This window comes from Melopsittacus undulatus, unplaced genomic scaffold, assembly GCF_012275295.1.
Source record: "Melopsittacus undulatus isolate bMelUnd1 unplaced genomic scaffold, bMelUnd1.mat.Z mat_scaffold_654_arrow_ctg1, whole genome shotgun sequence".
NCBI lineage: Eukaryota > Metazoa > Chordata > Aves > Psittaciformes > Psittaculidae > Melopsittacus > Melopsittacus undulatus.
The window spans coordinates 1-20,824 of NW_022994494.1; the positions used below are offsets into that span (position 1 = coordinate 1).

A 20,824-nucleotide genomic window follows, 5' to 3' on the forward strand; every position below is an offset into this window, starting at 1 on the left:
TGCGATGCTGCTGGTAGGGAGTTATTCCTGGCATCCACCTTTGGACTGTGTTCTTGCCTGAAAATGCGATAGTACCCATCATATTGAAACCCTGGAGTCCGAATACAGCTCATCTCCTTCTTCCCCATTTTTCAGGTGCAAATTGAAAAGATACTAAAAGAAATTACAACAAACCAAAACAACAACTAAACCAACCCAGAACAAACAATAACCTTCAACCTCCACATTGGAAAAGCAAAACTGTTGTTCTCTCAGAGTGATGCATTCCTGATAAGTGCTGGGAGGCCAGAAATGGCAACAAATGAAAAATGAAATGCACCAATTTGAGTTGTAAATGTAGCATCCAGTTAGTTTAAATATTTCCAAGTAATTGTCAGTGGAGTGCTGTGAAGTTAACCTAGCAAAAGGACAGAGCATTTGGCAAGCACTGGGTTTTGACTCTTCTGTTGAGTACTTTATGGCTCAGTAAACAGCTGAAATGGAGCCTTGGCTACAACCCAGCTTGGATTCTCTGTGGTTATAGCAAGCAGAAATGGTCATCCACAGCAAGCACTTGGCGGTCTTTCTGGAAGTTGGTTTTTCTTCTCAGTGAACCAAAACGAGTATCACAAAGTTTTTATCATTACAAAAATATAATAAAAGTGGTCCAAATACTGTTTCTATCATCTTCATGGTGTTACCCTTCTTGATACCTCTCTGACATTTAATATTGATGTTTAATAGCGGGGTATGACTGTCGCTTGGATGGAGATGATTATGCTATAGTTCAATAAGGCTGCACCCCAAAGAATAAGAAAAAACAACCTGGAAGTCTGAAAGAAAAGGAGAGGCTTTGTAAGAGGCAAAAGTGGCTCACAAAAATAAACCATATTTTTCCAGTGGTTTACTGCAATTGTCATCACAAACAAGTGTTTTTATTTTTAGTACATTGTGGTGAGTGTTCTGTAGCTATTTTATGCATAGCAAATTAGAGTAGGGATGAACATATGCCAATATATTGCATCCAGTCTTCTTTTTTTCCTGGAGCTGGAGCTATAGACAAGGAATTCATTTTTTCCTGACACATGCTGTTACTCCAGTTATATCAACGGGAGTTGCATGAGTACTAGGAAAAGAACATGCTTCACAGGCCTGCTCATCTGATTGTGAACACCAATGATTTATTGTCCCTGAGAATGACAGGGAGTCTTGGAAAGTGCTGCACTTCTTTATGCCATTTTCTGGCTTGGAGTCATATATATATATTTGCTTGCATTGCAAAAGATGTGAGAGTTGAGCTGTTTTGTTTTCTATTAAAAATCACCTCGCTTTAAAGATGAAAGAAGCAGCTACGATGTGGTGAATGCCTTCAACAGATACAAAGGAGTCCAACTCATCCACTTATATAAATGCAATATTTATATGACAATAACTTCAAATAGCTATGCCCCTTATTCACCAAGCGCTTAGAGATGTGCTTAAATCTGTCAATAGTCAACAAATCAGTCTCACACAGAAAGAGTTCCCTATGAGGAACTCTTGTGATTAACTCTCACTAAGTAAACAGGATTTGAGCAAAGTGATTCCTGTTGACTGCTTTGCTGAACGGGGTGGAATTCGTTAAATGTCACCTCTTCATTATTGAACTGGCATTTTATGAGCTAGCAACAACTTCCTCCTAAAATTCTCTTCTAAAATGCCAGTTCAGTGCGGGAAGCATTAGCACACAGCTCCATTGCAGACTGCCAAACACACCGAACTCACATCACAGTTACTGTGCTCTGTTTGGGAAGCAATTGTTTTTCTTCTGCAAACGGGAAGTTAAAGGTTTTCTAGAAAAAAGGAATTAACTTTTTAAAGCTTCATGTTCTATTGGATTGAATTTCACATTGCATTTGGCTCTACTACTTTGGTTTTACATGGCAAATAATACAAAACGGAGGAGCTTTCTCATTTTGAAGGCAGGGGACAGCACAGATGTAAACTTCTGGTTTGTTCATGTTTTGTTTTCTTTCCTTCTCTTTCCAGTAATGTTGAATGTATAAAACTCTTGCAAAGCAGTGGAGCAGATTTTAATAAGAAGGACAAATGTGGGAGGTAAGTAAATGATGAAGCTCATTTTAAAAGAAAAGAATCTAGAAGGCTGGGAAGAAAAACTTGCGTCAGTCTGGAAATCATATCTTCAATGAATAATGACAGTAAAATAAAGTAGGAGTTTGGCCTTCCCTGCAGAACTCTTGCTGCCACAGTCATATGCCAGACAGACAGGTGCAGACTTCATTAAATACATAAAAGCCATCCCACCCTCTTGAGTTTTCTGGTTTAAAAATATCACAGGTCTATTTTTTCCCTTACTGCTTCTCTCATTGCCTAAATTCTTGTGCTTGTGTGCCCAAGACAACACCTGGTTACAATGGGAGGGTTGCTGTGATTTGACGTGCCTCTCTGAGGGGCTTTTTTCTCCACATGAAGTGTTGCTATGCCATCTAAATAAGATGCTGCGAGGGACACCATGCTTTGCTCGGCTTCCCAACAGGAAGAAAGTGGCATGTATGCAGAGCAACAGCAGAGACTGGAAATAGGCTGTTTGGAAGGCACAGGTTGATGATGTGTATCCTATTAGGCTTTATAGGAGCACCAAAACTTCCTATTAGCACAGTGTTTTGTTAAATTTCCATAACTTTGCATTTCATCACAGGAACACAAGGCACAGATACTGACTGCTGCAAATCTGTAGCACTGCAGCAGTTAAGATTTTTTCTTATCCTTGGTGGTGCATATTGGAATACGAGGTAACAAATTGTCACTTATGTTGCAGGACACCTTTGCACTATGCAGCTGCAAATTGTCATTTCCACTGTATTGAGACACTGGTGACAACAGGAGCCAATATTAATGAAACAGATGACTGGGGACGCACCCCTTTGCACTATGCTGCTGCTTCTGACATAGACCGAAAGTAAGGAAACTTCTTTGTATTCCTTGTTTAAAGTGTTCTGCTAAATTAGAGTCATTCTATTCTCTTCAAGATGCTATTTCACTTGAGCCAAAAAATGATCCTTCTAGCAAAGGAATTTCCCTCAGATGTACGCATAGCTCCACACTGAGTTGCTCTGACTATATGCCAGATCCCCAGATGATGTGGCATTTCAGCTCAGTTACTTTTGATGTAACCCACAGTTTTGCAGCCACAGTGTCCTAATGAACTATTTTGCACCACATTTTCTGTTTTTCTCTGTGGTTTCCTCACACGAGTAAGCTCAGAGAATTTTCTACATCTGCTTTGCAAGTCCCTCAGAAGGGATGGAGCAAGAGACAGGAGCAGAGGTTTTCCTAGGTGGGCTGCAGTGACAGAAAGACCTTTAGCCATTCTGACAGCTTTCTTGAAGAGATGGGGTAGAACTACCCATGAGTCTGTCTCCACTCTCAGAGCTGATAAAAATGCTCCCCCTGGCCAAACAGGTTGCTTTCAGAGACTTTAAAAAGAGAGAGGACTGAGGAATATCCTTTGGCAGAATGCAGTGCTCTTCTTGTGAGAAGGGGGAAATCAGCTGCAACACTTAGAAATCCTGTGGTTAGAGACTGCAATTCCTAAATCCCAGATAGTTGCATATTTTGACAATCTCGTCCTTATAACATACTCTAAGTTCAGTTATCCTGTTAGTTCTCTCTTAAAACAGTTAGTGGCCTGTGTTTGTTGTAGGTTATCCCATGTTTCTCATTCCTCTAGATGCTAAGGTTTCTTCTGTAGTGAGGTCTGGTAAAAATACATCTGGCTTATTCCCAGCAGAATACCATCTGAAAGCCACCGAGGCTTCACAGGAAAACTCGGGCTTAACTTTATGGTAGAGGTTTGGATGCCATACCAGAGCCTTGGTGGCTTCTTCATCATTTGCTGTGATATAAAGAATGTCTTCCTTATCACCCTCAAACCTGAACAGTGCTGGAAAGAAGGCAGCAGGATCTTCAAAGTCTGTGCTTGTCATTGCAATCAGAGTAGGCTTGTAGGAAGGCTTTCAGCACTGGCTGTTTCTAATTCTGTCTTGCTCAGGAGAGGTGTTACTTGAGATGTTGGCAGTGGTGATTTAGTGTGTGGTTTTCAGCTTTTGGCTCTTGTAGGTGAAGTTCCTGCATTTAAACAAGCTCTTGGTTAACTTCATGATATATCTACTTCCATAACTAATTAAAAACAAAAGCTTGCTTTAGTCACATCCTGAACATTGTCAGGACTATATGGCCTTTATTTGCCTCATAGTCCAAACCTGAATTGAATCTGATGTTGTGATGCTGTCTTCTCATTAGTTTTTCCAGTTTGAGATGCTCTGGAAGAAGTCTTGTTACACAGATGAAATGCTATTTGCAGCCCATGATTTTATAGGTCAGCATATCTTTTTTTCCTGCTGAATGGCAAAAACTCCCAGGTCAAGCAGTCTCAGCCCAAAGAATCTTCATAATTATTTAACTTTGGATGTGGGCAGGTGTGAGCAAGAAGGCTTGGTGCAGGGAATCTTCTGGGATGTCACACATCTGTAGTTAACTGAAAGCAGCTGCAGGCAGGACTTCAGCATAGCACGAGTGCTGCTTATGAGTTTACAATGTTAATATTCAGGGGAGTTATTTTATTAGTAATTAAGTTTTCTCTGAGTCAGTGGACATCAGACAGACCCTACTTTTGCAGAACAGCCCATTATTGCTAGCACCCACAGGAAGAACGTCAGATCTTGATAGTACTAATGGGAAAATGCATAGTAAAGAAGGAATGTACGGTTCTACGTTGTGCAGAAGCCAGTCTGGAATTTGCATGTAATATGGATTGAAATTAGCAAGCTGTCCTTCTACAAGCCTTTCAAGCTACCAGTCCATGATGACAGCAGTTTGTAAACATATTCTCAATTAGCCTTAGGGGCCAAGAAAGCTTACGACTGTGAGATCACAAATGTAGTGTTCTGTGTGCCATCCATCCAGCTGGGAAGCAGAGGTGCCAAAAGTAATCCAGGAGGGTGCAGGAGTATGAAGAGAGGCTAAGAAGACATTCTTTGAAGAATCTGAAGAACCTCACCAGAAGATGCACACATTGTTTCCAAGATGATTCACAGAAAGTGAAGAAGAGCCAGCAACCCAGCTAATGCAGAATGAAATAGGCCAGTTTGGTATCAGTGGTTAAAGTTTCTCTAAATCCTAAATGCTAGAGAACTAGCAGGTTACTGCAGAAGAAGCAAGCTTGGTAGTCCTGAGTTCCTTTCTGCAAAGGAAACAAATGCACAACACTGCTGTGGGAGAAACAGAAGGACTCTAGAAAGCGATGATCAAACTGTTTCTGATAGAGACCAGATTTCTTTCTTGTTTCATTCCTGGCATTGGTTTGCAGGTCAATAAACTAGCACACTGTAGTTGTCTCCATAACTTGCAAAACTCATCAGCTGCAGACCCATGCAGTGCACTCATTTAATGTATGTAATTCTTGTTGTTGGCTGGAGGAGGTGAGCTCCTTGCAGAGGAGGTTGGGGATGGGTGGCAGACTGCATCAGAATCACTGGTATGACACTTACGAAATAAGTTGCGTTTTTCTGTCCTTTATGCTAAGAAGAAAGAATATTTTAGGTAACTCCCATGAAAATGCTGAAGAACTTGAAAGAGCCACTGAGATGAAGGAAAAAGAAGCTGCATTGTAAGTTTGGTGCCAGTAAAGCAGTTAGACCTCATTTCTGGAGAATGCCACTGCTTTGGGCTGCAGTTGTACACTCTGCTTTTGCTCATTCATTGCTCTGCTAAACACAATGCTTGGCATTAGTGAAGGCTAACCTGAAGAAAAAGCTCTACACTCTTCTCTGTGCCCATAGTGCCTAACATTTCTGTTTCTGTGCTTGTTGCTGAAACGCTGCTGAAAATGCACTGCCTCAGTAATTTCATAATTCTTTAGTATCATGCGCTGCCTTGTTTTAATGCCTTGCACTGAGTATGTATGTTGCAAAAGGAAGTAGCCAATGGCTTCCTCGATGCATTTACTCAGATTGACATTTTCATCTAGTTTTTGTTTTAAAAATCCCTTTTTTTCATATGACAGCCTTACATTCACCACAAATTACAAGCTATGGAAGACAGAACTAATAACAAAATGGTTTCATGATGATTATAAGAAAAAGGGCAGGAACATAAGGGATCCTTTGAAAAGCACATGATTTAAAACAAAACACAAAACCAAACAGAGAAGAAAATGTGTTTATGTACATATATGCCAGGAAATCAACTCAGTTAAGTCTGTTTTTTCAGCTGGCCATAGGGCATGTTTGGAGGCCAGTGGTTTGATACAAGTTTTTACATGAGTTGTAGCAGTTCTACATGATGGTACAGAGTTGTGTAGTTTTCTTTTGGCCTTTGTTATAGACAATACTTTTTGTAATCTAGAATACCTGCAAAACTTAGGTTGAAATTGTTTTTTATGAAGCTCATCCTCAAAGATGAGTGGGGAGTTTCTGTTTGAAATAATGGTGAATGTGAGGATCTGTTGGTGAAACGCAATCTGAGGTGCTGCTAGAATTAACTGCCACTTTTCAGGGTCACCCCTGGCTGCAGTGAGGGATGAGTCTCTTATATATTGTGAGCTCACATTTACACTAGTGAATTGTCCACAGGTGTCTGGAGTTCCTCCTACAGAATGATGCCAATCCATCCATCCAAGACAAAGAGGGGTACAACACTGTGCATTATGCTGCTGCATATGGGCACCGGCAGTGTTTGGAACTGGTGAGTGCTCTGGCAGTTTCAGAAGTCTCTTACCTGCTGATATACATGTGCCTATGCCAGTATTATGAACTTCCCTGACGGTTACTATTTGAGTTCTTTGGGCATTCAGAAATCTGTTAAAACCATGTAATATGGTGCAGCAAACTCAAACATATGCAACCAAATGGATCTTAGAAATGTGTTCATCTTGATAATCCAGTCCTTGTTTAACAAGCTGGTGTTTAAATGTTGTCTTTGGTGGAATTTATGTGTGCTCAAATTACTTTTAACTGTCGTCAACACATTCCCAGTATATGTGTATGTGCTAGCAGTAAGGGATAGTTCCCAGTGCATGGCAGCATATGTGCCTTATTTACCTGGCACATTATCTGACTTGCAAATTGAGAGTAAATAGCTTTTGTCAGCTGTGTACCTGCAATGCCTTTTTGCCCCTGGTGAAGGAATAGCAGCATTGATAGAGTTACCATAATCAAGCTTAACCTTGTGTGTAATGTAACTCAGTGTGGTTGTTGTTTTTTAATACCCTGGACCTGAATGATTAGAAATTGCATCTCATAAGAAGCCAAATATTTTTAGCCAAAAATTGGATTTGAGAGAGGTATAGCATGGATTTTAGAAGTTTGTGAGCTGTAAAAGGAAGTGTCATGAAGATAAGTGTTAACTGCACTGCTTGATATATAGGGTGACCCAAAATTATTGTGTCACATATAAACGGGCTTTAATTGCTTAAAAAATGAAGAGCTCTAATTAGAGTATTGTATAGATCTGCTTTAGTAAGAACACTGTGTGCTGGTTACTGTTCTATATTCTTTGGTTCGTTCTTTCTTTGTTGAAGAGTCAAAGTTCTTAATTATTGAAAAGGAGCTCTGCACAGCACATGCTGCTTTCACACCACATGTACCAGCGCTGTCCGTTCCTGCCACTGCAGGAGAAATACTGCAGCTGGCCTACATCAGGGTCGCAGCAGCTTGGAAACCTCAACCTGTAATTACACGCTGGGTCAGAATGTCAGGTGGGATGTTCAACCTGTTTGGCTCCTACCTGCAAGCATGTATATTTAGGACACTTAAAATATCACTGCTCCTTTGTTGCTTGTGGCAGCAAATTTGGCCTTTCCTTGTTCAGAGCCTTCTACCTGAACTGATCTCTTGTGATTCTGCCCCAGGGGATGAAAGAGTTCTCTGCTAAACCTGCTGCCCATTTGGATCAAAAGGAAAGGTTCTTGATACTTGAAGGGTACATATATATATAGAGTAGCCCTCTCTCTGCTGTGTACAAGTCTACACTTGTGTGGCTACAGCAACCTGTACTAAAACCTTACCCATACATTACCACCAGATTCTTACATGACTTGCATGAGCAGGGACCTCCATGAAAGCATCTTTAGTAGGGAATTCTCTTTCAGCCTTCGTATCATGGTCCCCATGTGCCTTGAGGCATGGAGCAGGCACAGAGCAAGGTCACCTCTCCTTTCACTTGTTGCTGTGCACATTGTCTGGCAACAGATCAGTTGCAGACAATGACCTCCTCCTATCAAGTGCCAGTGTTGTTTAGGCTTGCCAGACAAAAGGAAGAGCTGGGAATGCAGTGCCTGTCAGAGGTGTTGGTTTTTCTTTTAATTCTGGAGGATGAAATGCAAACTGTGGCCTAGAGACAGCTGTGCAGCAAGTGTTCTATATTTGGACACAGAAATCCAATGTTTTACCATGTCAGTCTCCTGTCTTTGTGACTACAGCTGCAGTATAGAAACCCAAGGTCAAGCATAATTTCCAGAGTTGTAGTCATACAGCTCTCGTGTGTACACCGTGGAAGAAAACTGCTATGAACTTTAGCCTTTTGCATGCAAAGGAACACTATTGCAGACTAGGGTGTCTGCCTGAAAGGTTTGTGTGGACTGGGATTTTGCCATTGGTGTTTAGAGGCTGACAGACATCTCATTTTATCTCTGGAATACAAAAGTTAAATATACCAGAAAGCATTTGTGCTCTATCAACAGTAGGACAAGGACCCACCATCTTTACACCTACTGTCAGAAGAAAGTGATTCTGTTTTGTTTGCGTGAGCAGTTGCTCCCTAGCTCTAGTGAGTTACCAAGTCCTGAGTTTTATAACTTTATATCTGTTAATAATGACTAATTAATACAGAACACCACCTTTATGCTGATCTCTTTGCATTGCTTGGATTCAGGATGGCAAAAGGGTCAAGACCAAAGTCTTCAGTAGCTGAAAGGTAACTGTGCTTTTGGTGTGAAATGGAAATAATCCTCTAACCTAAGTTTATCACCTATTCCAACATGAGACTCCCAGGTGTTAAGCTAATTGTTGATTTTGCCTTCATCTGATAAACCATTGCCATTGATAGACATCACAATCCTGTAATGCAGTCAAATTGGTTTTGATGGATTCACGGCTCTTTGAAGCCTCTGTCTAAAAGCTGCAGTAACTCTCTGATGCAGGTAGACTTGTGAGGCTGACTGGTGGCTTGGTCACAGTTTGTTGTGCTCTCTGTAGTGCACCTATGACAAGGACTTTGTCATCTGTATTTCTGGTAGCTATTAACAGCAGTACTTTAACTGCTCTAGTTATTCATATTTGAGTGAAGAATCCAGTAAGGCTTAATTGCTTCTAGGCATGACTTTTAAATTGATATCTGTCATAAAAGTGCTGACTTTGAAACACGATTCCACATCACAGGAATTCTGACATACAGAATACTCCTAAAATACTTCCAATCCCTTCCATCCTGAAGAGGATTTTCAGGCAGGATTACTGAAATAAAAGCATTATTTTTTTCAGTGCCAAAATCACTGTTATCTTACTGATTTATCCCTTGAATAGATATTATTGATAGCTCATAGAGGAAAATATCTAGGAATTATCTTCCCTAGAACAAGACAGTTCTTTATGGGCATAAAGCTTTTAGAGGAAAGAGGTCACATAAGATACCAAATTTTAATTCTGATCAAAGCTCAGGCAAAGTGGGTGCAACAGTAAGTTGGATTTTGTGAATAATGGTTACTAGTATTTCTCTACATGCACAACACTGTACTTAGGCAAAATGTCAGGGAATTATTTCAGTGTTCCAGAATATGTCAAGTTTATCAAAGACCTTATAACATTAACTTTGCTTCCTCTCTTTTCCCTGCTTTTTTTATAAGAGGTATTTAAAATAGCTTACTTCTAAATAAATGTTCACTTAAGAAAGTCTGCAGAAGAAGATGCAGGATCCAGTGGACTTTCCTTTGCTGAGGGATTTGATCTGTGCTTTAAGCACCACAGCTTCTCAGCATGATGAGATACCTGTGTGTTTGCGGATCGTTTAGGAAAGGTTGGTTTATCTACCAGATAATATATTTTCATTTTTTGACCAATGTGTTTACTGTGAGCCCAATACTTTGGCTGGAATTTAGCTGTAAGTTCTTGGGAAGAGGAGAGGTATTAGGAGAAATTAGGAGCTCGATGACAGATTCCTTTTTCCTGGAGGACCTTTAGGTTGTCTGGGATGTTAGTGGGTTGTTGCGCTGCAGTGAATGACGTGATGTTGCTAAAAAGAATGGAAGCAGATCCTGGAATTCTTTCTCCATCTGTAAGGAGCCATTCATGAAGGCTCAATGGTGAGCACGTGTGCTCGCAAGCAGCTGAAACTCCCATCTGCTTCCCTGCCTCTAAATATAACCTCACGTTTGGTTAGCATAGCACTGACTTCTTCAGTGGTGGGTAGTCAGGGATATCGGTCGTGATCGCTAGCTGGTGTTTTAGAGCTGATCCCATCACCAAGCTACCTTGGAAGCAATAAAATTATGGTGTTTTTTTCATTGAAGTGATCTCTTATCACAAAATCCTTATTGGTGCAAACAGAGAGAAACTCAAATTGTGATTTCACACTAAAGTTCTGTCTGGAGAGCCAGTCAAGCACTTTGTGCTGGCAAAAATAGGTTTCTGTGCAGTGTTAGGGCAAACAGAATGAAATGCCTGCCTGCTGGAGTGAAATCTCTTCTCTTTTTCTTTTACTCTGCTCTTTATTTAAACAGCAAATGAAATTCACCTTTTGGCTAATAGAAATCAGATCAGCACAGGGGCTAATTCATTAGAAGTTGGGAGGAGAGCATGGTTTCACTGGCAACCATGTCCAAAAGGAAAGGCAGATTTCAGTCTGCTTGCCTGAAGCACAGTGATCTTCACAGCTGTATGTGACAGGCAGAAGGGGCAGAGGGAGATTTCTTGCTAGCAGAAGGCTGCTTTGGCTGTGCCATGGAGGCTGGGTTTGAAGAGAAGGAAAACACCTTTTATTAGACTGGCTGCTGCCACGGGAAAATAGTTAAACTGCCTTCAGAGCACTTGGTTCCTTAACCTGGGGAGGAACTGAAATCACAGAAGCCATAAATCTCATGTGGCTGCTACTAATTATATGTGTCTCTTACCAGCAAGAGTTTGTTCGTTCATCCATCTGTGAGCAGGACAGTGGTTATTAGTGAGGAGTGGATCACCAGTGTGGCTGGGGCAGGTGTTAAAAAGTCTTCAGCCACGTAGGGATCTGGCTCAGATGCCTGTCCAAGTGACAGTCCCTAGACCTCCTTCTGATGCAAATCTCTTAATTCTGAGGATACATTCTGTGTTTTTCCTCCATAAAGGCCTGTCCATCCCCATGACCAATATCTCAAAGGGAGGTTTTATTCTAAAACCAGTGGTGATAGTGTTTCATGCAGTGAATGACTTTGTACCTATAAGAGCTTTTCCCGCGTGGAAGCTCCTTTGTTAGTGGAGAAGTGCAAGGTCATTAACTCGAGTGGTTCTAAAAAGGAAAAGAGCTTAGGAACTTAATGCTTGAAAATAATAAACCTAATTTGTCTTTTAGTCCTAGAACCCCCTGAATCACGGTAGGCTCATTTAATTACTTGAGTTTCAATGTCAGCATTAGTGCCAAATATACCCACTAGTTAAACAACCAGTAGGAGCCTGGTATGCGAGGTATGGTGATATATGTTAGCTTATAGCAGTGCAGTTTGGCTTAGATTTTATGTTTTGGAAACCAGGTAATATTGAACCTAAGAACATTTTCTAGACATCTAATGCTGCTTTGTGAAGTGAATGAGTGCAGGAACTTACCATTTGCTCTGGCACCCTGTTGGCACTTTGGCTTGTAGGGCAGGAGTGTTGCCTGGCATCTTGGAGCTTTAGTTTGTCCCTCTGACAGATTTGGTCTTTATTTTTTAGTTTATGTATTTATTTTCCTGGGGTGGAAAAGCAAGGCACTTCTGTCTGCTGTCTTCTGACAGAGAATAACAGGGCCGTTGCAGAACTGCAGGAGACATTTTTCCTTCAGTTTGGAAGAAATCATGGATTTCTGCTGTTGCCTTAAATACTTGTCTGTGTATCTGTGTGTGTGGTGTTTAAATGTAAACGTGTGAAGATTATCTGACTCTCAGATCTACTGAATCAAATGAAAAGGGCATTTGATGGTGGCATATGGCATTGCATTAGACTGTATAGCTAAAAAGAGCTGTGGGCACTGGGATTTTAGAGGTGTAATCAAGCATATTTTATACAAGGCAAGATGTTTGCTTGCATGAGCAGACTTTCAAAAGGAAACTGTCATTGGTTTGTTGGTATCTGGGGGTTACAAAGCAACCTAACTTCATCAGGCAAGGTCTCCCCCAGTGTGTGTATTTTGTGTCTGTATTTCATCCATTGAGTAGATTCATCTCAAGCATTCTTACTGTTTTCCTCTTTCCCCTTCTCCCTTCCAAAGTAACACGGCTGGTATCTGTTCACAGAGGCTGTCTGCAGTAGGCAGTAGTCTCATTGCTTCAGGAGTATTCTATTGATAGGTAGAGATGGGTGTACACTGGATCAGGTCTTGGTTTAGGGTTCTGTTCATGCAGTGCTTGTAATGCAGTTTATTGTACTGGAAAAACAAAGCAATGCAAAAAGAAACAAACCTAGAAACACTTGCAGATTACCATTATACTTAAATACTTCTGTCTTTAATTGTTCTAATTGACATTTTTAACTAGATTGGAAGCAAAACTCCATTGGATATAGTGAGTAAATAAAAAATGATCGCATGTTGTGTATTTTCATTTTTCTTTGAACTTCTTAGTATTTCACAGTCCTTGCATTCACTCTGATAAAGCCTGAGGAAGAATCACAACTCTTAACTAGCATGCCATGTACTTCAAGCAACTGCATGTGTGCTGCTCCTACTTCCATTAGAATTCCTTCTTGCTGTTGCTTACAGGCTTAAGCTTTGCTAGAAAGTCTGTTGCTTTTCCTCAGTCAGTGTTAGGAGTGTGAGTCAAGTGCACGTACCTGAGTGGCATGACACTTCTCTGGATGTTAAAGTAACTGCATTTGGCAATGTGAAATGGAACCAACACTTGTGTGTTTTCTGGAAGTTTGTGGCCAGTTTCAAAGTGGCTCAGAGAAGAGATGTAAATTACACATCTTCAAGTGGGTCTAAATTTAAAAAGCACTTGTGTGTAGAGGCACAAATGAGAGGAGAGTAGCAGAAATACCATCGAGTGGCACATTTTGAGCAGTGGCTGTCACTGTGTTTCACCAGTGCCCAAATTTTCTAGCTGAAGAGGAAATTTCTTAAGGGTAGTAATTTCTCAAAAGCCTTCCTGTATCTTTTACACAACTGTATGAGAAGTTACAAAAGCTTCAATGGAGGGTCCTTAAACCAACGTATAAGGCTTTGCAGAACCTCAGAGGTAGACTTTCTGGCCAGAAAGACACATGATTTGAGTGTAAAAGTTACAGGTTCAAATCTCTGCTCTGACTGACGAAGAAATTGGGCTTGTACATCCCAGGAAGTGACCATCACATTATGCGGGCTGCTACTGGGTAGGATCTCTTGCTCTCATTTGGAGCTGTCGTGCTTTGTGTAAATACTCACTGGGTGAGAATCTCCTCTATAACCCACTGAGTATGGCACTCATATGGTTTAATATGAAATGATTTTGTATGAATTGGAAGAGCTCCAGCAGAAGATTAGTGTCCTGCGTGAGAACAGCCAGTGGCCTGGAGGTCTGCTTGAATTTTGAGGTTTAGATATATTTAAAGACTCAAACAGTGTTCTCTTACATGTCAGGTAAGTGTCCTGTTTGCATGGTGGTGACTGTTCTGGTAGGGTATTGGGTATTTAAACTTTGTCCTGAAAGAGTTGCATGGAACAACTAACAGATTTCTTCAGATGCAGTCTACCCAAACTCTTGTGAAACTTCTCTTGCTTACATTATGTTAACTTCACCCATAATCTACACACACGAGTGAAATTGATGTGAACACTGATTAATCTGATTTTTAAAGCCTGATTTTTAGGAAAACTTATCAGACACTGGGTGAAGGATGTGTACTGGTGTTAACCTCATCAAATTAAAGTAGTGTGATCGTTTCTATGTACAAATATGGGAGAAAGCTTATAGGCTTCCTTGTCCCCACGAGGATATGTTTGTACCACTTCACCTTTGGATTATTCAGTCAAGACTAATTTTGAGATCTAAAACTGTGCTTTTCTGGTATAAAGTACTACAGAGGTTAATTCTGTTACCGTTTTCTGTCTCACCTGGAACAACTGATGAGAATCTTCAGTCTTGTGCTTGCTACTTGCTGGAAAAGCCTTAATTTAAAAGAAGCTGCTGCTGGTATGTTTTCCCCCAGTAGAGACAATGATCTGTGGCAATTTGTTAAGGAAGATGAGACTCAAAGTGACACCCTGCCTGATGTATTTGTGTTCCGTTCTGAAAGGGACATTAAAAATCGTTACAAATCCCCACTTCTGAATGACCTGGTGATAAGCTACATTGCTGTGCAATTATGGCAGATGGGCAATGCCCAACTACTTCTTTTGTCCTAATTGCCTTTTGATCAGCTCTTTGCATGTGTGAAAATCTCTGGAGGCTATTTTCTTAATGACCTGTCAGAGTAAAGGCCACTTACAGGTTATACACATGTAATCTAATGGTTTGCCATTTTACAATTAGTGTTAATAGCACCAGAGAGTTTCATTAACAGTGCAGAAGTATGGAATGTAGAAATGATTGCCTTACTAACATGGTAAAACACTCACTTTTGCTTCAGTGGTAGTTAGAGGAAACTTTTGACATAACTACCAGCAATGCACTTAGAACCATAGAATAGTTAGGGTTGGAAAGGACCTTAAGATCATCTAGTTCAAGCCCCCTGCCATGGGCAGGGACACCTCACACTAAACCATATCACCCAAGGCTTCATCCAACCTGGTCTTGAACACTGCCAGGGATGGAGCATTCACAACCTCCCTGGGCAACCCATTCCAGTACCTCACCACCCTCACAGTAAAGAATTTCTTCCTTATATCCAATCTAAACCTCCCCTGTTTAAGTTTCAACCCGTTACCCCTTGTCCTAACACTACAGTCCCTAATGAATAGTCCCTCCCCAGCATCCCTGTAGGCCCCCTTCAGATACTGGAAGGCTGCTATGAGGTCTCCACGCAGCCTTCTCTTCTCCAGGCTGAACAGCCCCAACTTTCTCAGCCTGTCTTCATACGGGAGGTGCTCCAGTCCCCTGATCATCCTTGTGGCCTCCTCTGGACTTGTTCTAACAGTTCCATGTCCTTTTTATGTTGAGGACACCAGAACTGCACACAATACTCCAAGTGGGGTCTCACGACAGCAGAGTAGAGAGGCTGTGTCTCACAGTGTGGCTGCATGAGGGCTTGTACAGAATCACATGTGGTGTTCTCCCTGCTGATTTCAGATAGCACCCAGTGTTAGTGTCTGTGGTTTGAAGTATCCTGACTCATTAACTGTCATATGATTAAAAAAAAAATGGGGGAGGTGGTGAGGAAGCACACACCATATCCTGCTATATGATCCTTTATTGTAACTGCAGAATAAAAGCGAGCAGTAAATCCTCTTATGCCTATAAAAACCCTTACTGTACAAATACAGTTGTGAGAGCTGTAGAAGTTATTGATTTTCATGCAGAGCTGGGGGAGAGAAGACAGTTCATAATAGCAGCCTTGTAGTGCTATTAGTTTGTAACAATAAGAGTAATTGACTTGTTTTATCTTAACTTTGTCTGCATCTAACTCCCAAAGCATTCAAGCTCCTGTTTCTGAGTGTGAAGAAGCCTTTACAGAATAATTACAAGCAACATTAAATACACTGTTACAGGAAGTGAAGGGGGCATGCTGGGAATTTCTCAGAAGCAGAGAGGAGAGTATCCTTACCTTTTGAAGGGTTATAACCTGAGGAGTGCCCACCAATTTCACTTGCAGTGTCTCTGCAGGCAGTCAATATGCAGAAATGTAATCAGCTAACAGACACAATGTGTGGCACCAGAACTTAGCAATGAGAGATGCTGGGACATGCTTCAGTCAGCCACCAGGAACCATAAACTGTTAGGAATCCATGCTTATTTGTTTGTCTTCACTGAAATGCATTGGCCAGCTTCTAGCAGGCAGGTGTGTATCGCAGCACAACAAACACACTTGGGTTGCTCTGCGGGTCTCTGTGGATTTAAGCTTCCATGGCTGTCAGAGCAAATGGTTTTGAGCGATAAATTCACCTTTGTAAAAACACATGCAACTGTGGATAGCTTCTTACTCTAAGATGGAAGAGTATGGAGCTAGAGGCCCACCCCCCCCCAGGACACTGTCCTATGTTTTCTTATAACAAGTATATTTAATGAACTACAATCACATTCTCAGAATCATAGAAACACTGGTGAAACTGGAGAGCTGCTTGGTAACTTGGACCTGGTACTTTTTGTGTCTCTGCACATGATGTCTGTGCTTCATATGTCTTAGTTCTAATCATTATGAAGCAGTGCTTGATCAGGCATCCCGGAAAATTATGAGTACTGTGTCTTTAATCTTCCTTCTCTTGCTCTCCTTTATAATTTCCCTTCCTGTGCTGCATGGCTGTGTATCTGAGAGCTACTGGCTTTACCATGGGATTTTGTTTACGCTTGATTTTCTGATGGAGACATTCAGCCTTATGAGTAGTAAGCTCATTAAGCCTTGTCTGCATCAGCCTAAGCTGCTTTAACTCTAAGCCATGGCGATGCCTTTTGTGAGGGACTCTTCAATCCCACAATTTGTTCCTTTAGAGCCTTAATTTTGTCAATTTTCTGTGTGGTTTTTTTCATAATTACGTGCCTTGTTCCAGGAGACTTTTGGAGCCTTCTGACAGGTTTAGGGAAGTGTTCCTTTGGTAAGATTTTGATCCTGGAATTGCAGCAGGTGATGATTAATGCAATTAACAGTGATTAAATTAGATTGCTGTGCTGGCCTTATGGACTTGGAGGAAAGGCCAGGATTAGGAGGCAGGCAAAGGAGCAGGCTCAGTGCTTGGGTTTGTTCGATGGGATTTTGTTCTAGTTTGTTTACTGACTAGAGAAATCAGAGCTGGCCACTGCTCCATCCTGTTTATAGCTGTCTTATATAAGAGAAGAACAACATTTTAAGCTGGAGGTGGCTACACATGGTAAGACCAAATGTGTTTCCTAACTCTGCCCCAAACCTACTGGAAAAAACAGTGTGGGTCTTGGTTTCTTGGTGTTGTTTTGGCTTTTTTTTCCCTTTAGCTGCAGGGAGTGTTAAAATTCATATTACCTTTTAATGCACACACCCACTTGCTTATGAGTGCTATTTGCATCAGCACGCATTTCTTTCCCAGTCCTGACATTTTACAAGGCACAAAATACACAAACAAGTGAAATTACTGCTTTGTTTTCAAGTTTTTCCATAGGATTTGCATTAGAGTCCTTATTTCTTACACTTTATGCAGTATTAATGGTAGCTTGTATTCCAGTTTGATTTTCTTAATAAATTAATCCATGATACAGGTCTATTAAAGACTTAATTTGTTACACCAAAAGTTCAGGCATACATCAGAGATTAGGATATGCCATCATCTTGCAGCATAGGGAAACCTACCATAGACTTTCACTGGTCTCTTTGGAGAGTCTTCCATGTTGTCGTACCCTAGAAGTGTCCAGCTTGTCACAAAAACTTCCCTTCCTCTGCTTCAGTCTTTCCATGAATTCCTTGCTCTGTCAAACAAATCCAAACCAAAAAATCAAAGCTTGTGTGAAAAATTGACTTGCAACCTTCGAAACATGGCAATGCAGTTGTAGTTACCTGTCAAGCTTTGCTTTCCTTTTTGCAGTCTCCTATTCCTAGTTTTCTGTGAAATGCTCATTTCCAGTCACAAAGGTGTTTGGAGACAAACTCTCTGAGTAGTTAGTAAGTAAAAGGCCATGCACCTGAGCAGTGCTGCTCAGCAAATGTTGAATTGCCACTACTGTGCGTGATTTCCTTTGCAGCCTCAATTGGGTAAGTTGTCAGGGTTCATGTGCTGTTGTGCAGTGGTACTGATCCATAGTTCCCTCCTTCTTACGGACAGAAATTCAAGGCTTAACATGATTTTTAAGCCTTAAAATACTTGGGACCCCTGAAATTAAGAGGAACACATGAAAGTGCGATGCATGTTATAGATACTTGTAAGAGTTCACATGACTGTGAATGACTCACAGCACAGTTGTAATTATTCCCTAATGCTAATTGTGCATCAGAATTATCCTAAACACTGTCTCAAACATGGCTTGCATCTGCACTACCTGTGTAACCATGAAACTGCGTGTTCCCAATGTAAGCTTACTGAGGATCCTCCTCTACTCATCAGGCCTTCTGAGGGTTCCTTTCTCCCCCCAGCAGGCTCAGTGATTTCAGGAAGACTAATGAATATGGGTAAGGATGTAAATGACCAGTTTTATACTTTACTCTGTGGGGAACAACTTGAAAAACACCTCACAGCAAAGGTAGTGAAGTATTATTCCTCACAGTCCGTCAGTACTCAGTGCAGACAATCTGCAGACAAAAATGTACCTTTGTCTGCTGGTTTATAGCCAAAAGGACTCATCCTGCCGCGTGTGAAGATGTTTTAAGACTGTCATTCTTCTTTTTCCCCCAGCTTCTGGAGAAAACCAACATGTTTGAGGAATCCGATTCTGCAGCTACAAAAAGTCCTTTGCATTTAGCTGTAAGTATGGGACTTGGGTAAAGTTTTTGATCAGTATCTGCTAAAAGAATTCCTTAATCTCTGTCTTTGAAGCAAGTTTAATCACAGACTTGCTTTGAAGCCTGGAAAGGTTGTAGGTTTAGATGTAACAAACACAGGTTGTGGGCTGGATCGTTAATTATGTTTCGGCAGTTGAAGCTTTTGGTTTGGTTCTTACTGATTGCAATACCTGGGTAAAAAGAAGACACAGACACTGAAGTGAAATTGAATGGGAGGTACAACTTTTATTTGTAACTAGTTTATAATGTTGGGGCCTGAGCCTGTGGTTCTGCTCATGGGTCTGATGTTCTGGCGATGTGCAGAGTACAAAACACTGCCTGGTACACAGCCAGGTACAGGGGGAAGCATGCTTTAAACCCCCAGCAGTGCCCTGGGAGTGTGCAACAGGTGACGGTGCGTGATCATGGTGATGGCTGAGCAAATGACTGCACAAGGCAAACAAGCAGGAAGAAAAAGTCCATTTTATTGTCCTTTCAAGGGGAGGAAGGGCTGTACAGTCTACATTGCACCTTCGAGATAGATACCTCACATTGTGTCAAAGACCAGGTTGTTGCAGGTTGTTTACTGAGGACAATTGTACTGAAGAAGAGCTGACAACTGTGTCAGAGTATTTACAGAGACATGGGTTTCCTGTGCCCTGGTCTCCTTTGGCTTTTCTCCTGCTTTTGCCTTTGCTTTCCTTAAGCAGCTGTCTTGGTCTGATAGGGAAACAACTGTTTGCTCCCTGCGCTGTCCTGTTCTTTTGAACTTCTGGCAATGGTCAATAGCAGCAAGCTAAATCACACACAGCAAATGCCACCACTACTTACCCTTGAAATTCAGTGTCTCTGTGGTTCTCCATGGTTGCGTTTCTCTCTCTGTTTCATTAATTTCTTTATTTATATAATTTTATATAATCCTTATAGAATTTATATAATATTTCTTTATATAACTCTGGTAATACTAATGATGCATTCATGTATAAATGAAAGAGGAAGTTTTCTCTGAGTCTCTCAGTAATGAAGGGAGGGCAGTCCCCTACAAAGCTGAGTGAAGCATTTCTAGTTTCTGGGGCTATCCACTGAGTTTCTACGATGTCACGTGTGTTCATGCTGTTGGCCCAAATGAGGCTGTAGGTCTGGAAGTGCATCTGCTTGTCCACTGTAGCTGTTCTACCAAATGATCCTACTGACAGAAGTAGTCCATGAAGCATCAGCTATAAACAGCAGGTCAAGTTTGTGTTTGCCCAAAAATCTGGATTGGGAATTGCTTTTTGTTCAGTTGGAGACCAGCAGCTATGCTATGTTGAAGTTAGCACACAGTTAGGTGATGATCCATGCAACCTCTGCCCAGCATCACTCTAGGAATCGACTTTTAAAGCAAGCATTTGCCTGAAAGACACTGTAGAATGTGGAAAATGAACTGTTGATTCACCTGTCCCCCGCTGGCAAATTATTGCCTGAAATTCCTCATGTTGGTTGTATTAGAAGGTTAGAGCCATTTCTCTCCCTAAACATAAGGAATTGCTTAGTTTCTTGGCTGTAAAAGAGAGAGTCGTAAGGAATTGAGATGCTGTGTTCAGTGAGCCTGTGACAATGACGGATTTTTATTCTCATTTTACATGAAAGTCCTTGAAATACAAGAGTTGTGTTCTTTATGTGAAAAATTTCATATTTCTAGGCTTATAATGGTCATCATCAAGCTTTGGAGGTACTTCTCCAGTCTCTAGTAGATCTGGATATCAAGGACGAGAAGGGACGCACCGCTTTGGACCTGGCTGCCTTTAGGGGACATGCAGAGTGTGTGGAAGCTCTCATCAGCCAGGGTGCTTCTGTCATCGTAAAAGACAATGTCACCAAAAGGACCCCTCTCCACGCCTCAGGTGAGTATGATCTTATGTTACTGATGTAAATATGCATGTCCCTGAGGTTCAGTGCCCCCTCACACAGCATCCTGTATTTTTCCATACCACTACTGCTCTGCCCGTACGTGCATGACTCTACCTTACTTCACCCCTCTGTTACCACCTACTCCTTTAAGATGTGTGATGTTT

At 41.2% G+C, this 20,824-nt stretch overlaps 1 protein-coding gene across 1 annotated transcript in view; it reads left to right on the plus strand.

The window, feature by feature from the left end:
• Positions 1-2,007: 2,007 nt before the first annotated feature.
• Positions 2,008-20,824, plus strand: part of LOC117438821 (serine/threonine-protein phosphatase 6 regulatory ankyrin repeat subunit B-like) — a gene marked incomplete at its 5' end in the record, with an annotated part of 39,735 nt that continues 20,918 nt past the window's right edge. Inside the window, 6 exon segments of the mRNA XM_034074202.1 lie at positions 2,008-2,076; positions 2,798-2,938; positions 5,567-5,647; positions 6,612-6,723; positions 18,685-18,753; positions 20,452-20,653. Of these exon segments, the coding sequence (XP_033930093.1) occupies positions 2,008-2,076; positions 2,798-2,938; positions 5,567-5,647; positions 6,612-6,723; positions 18,685-18,753; positions 20,452-20,653 (674 nt within the window).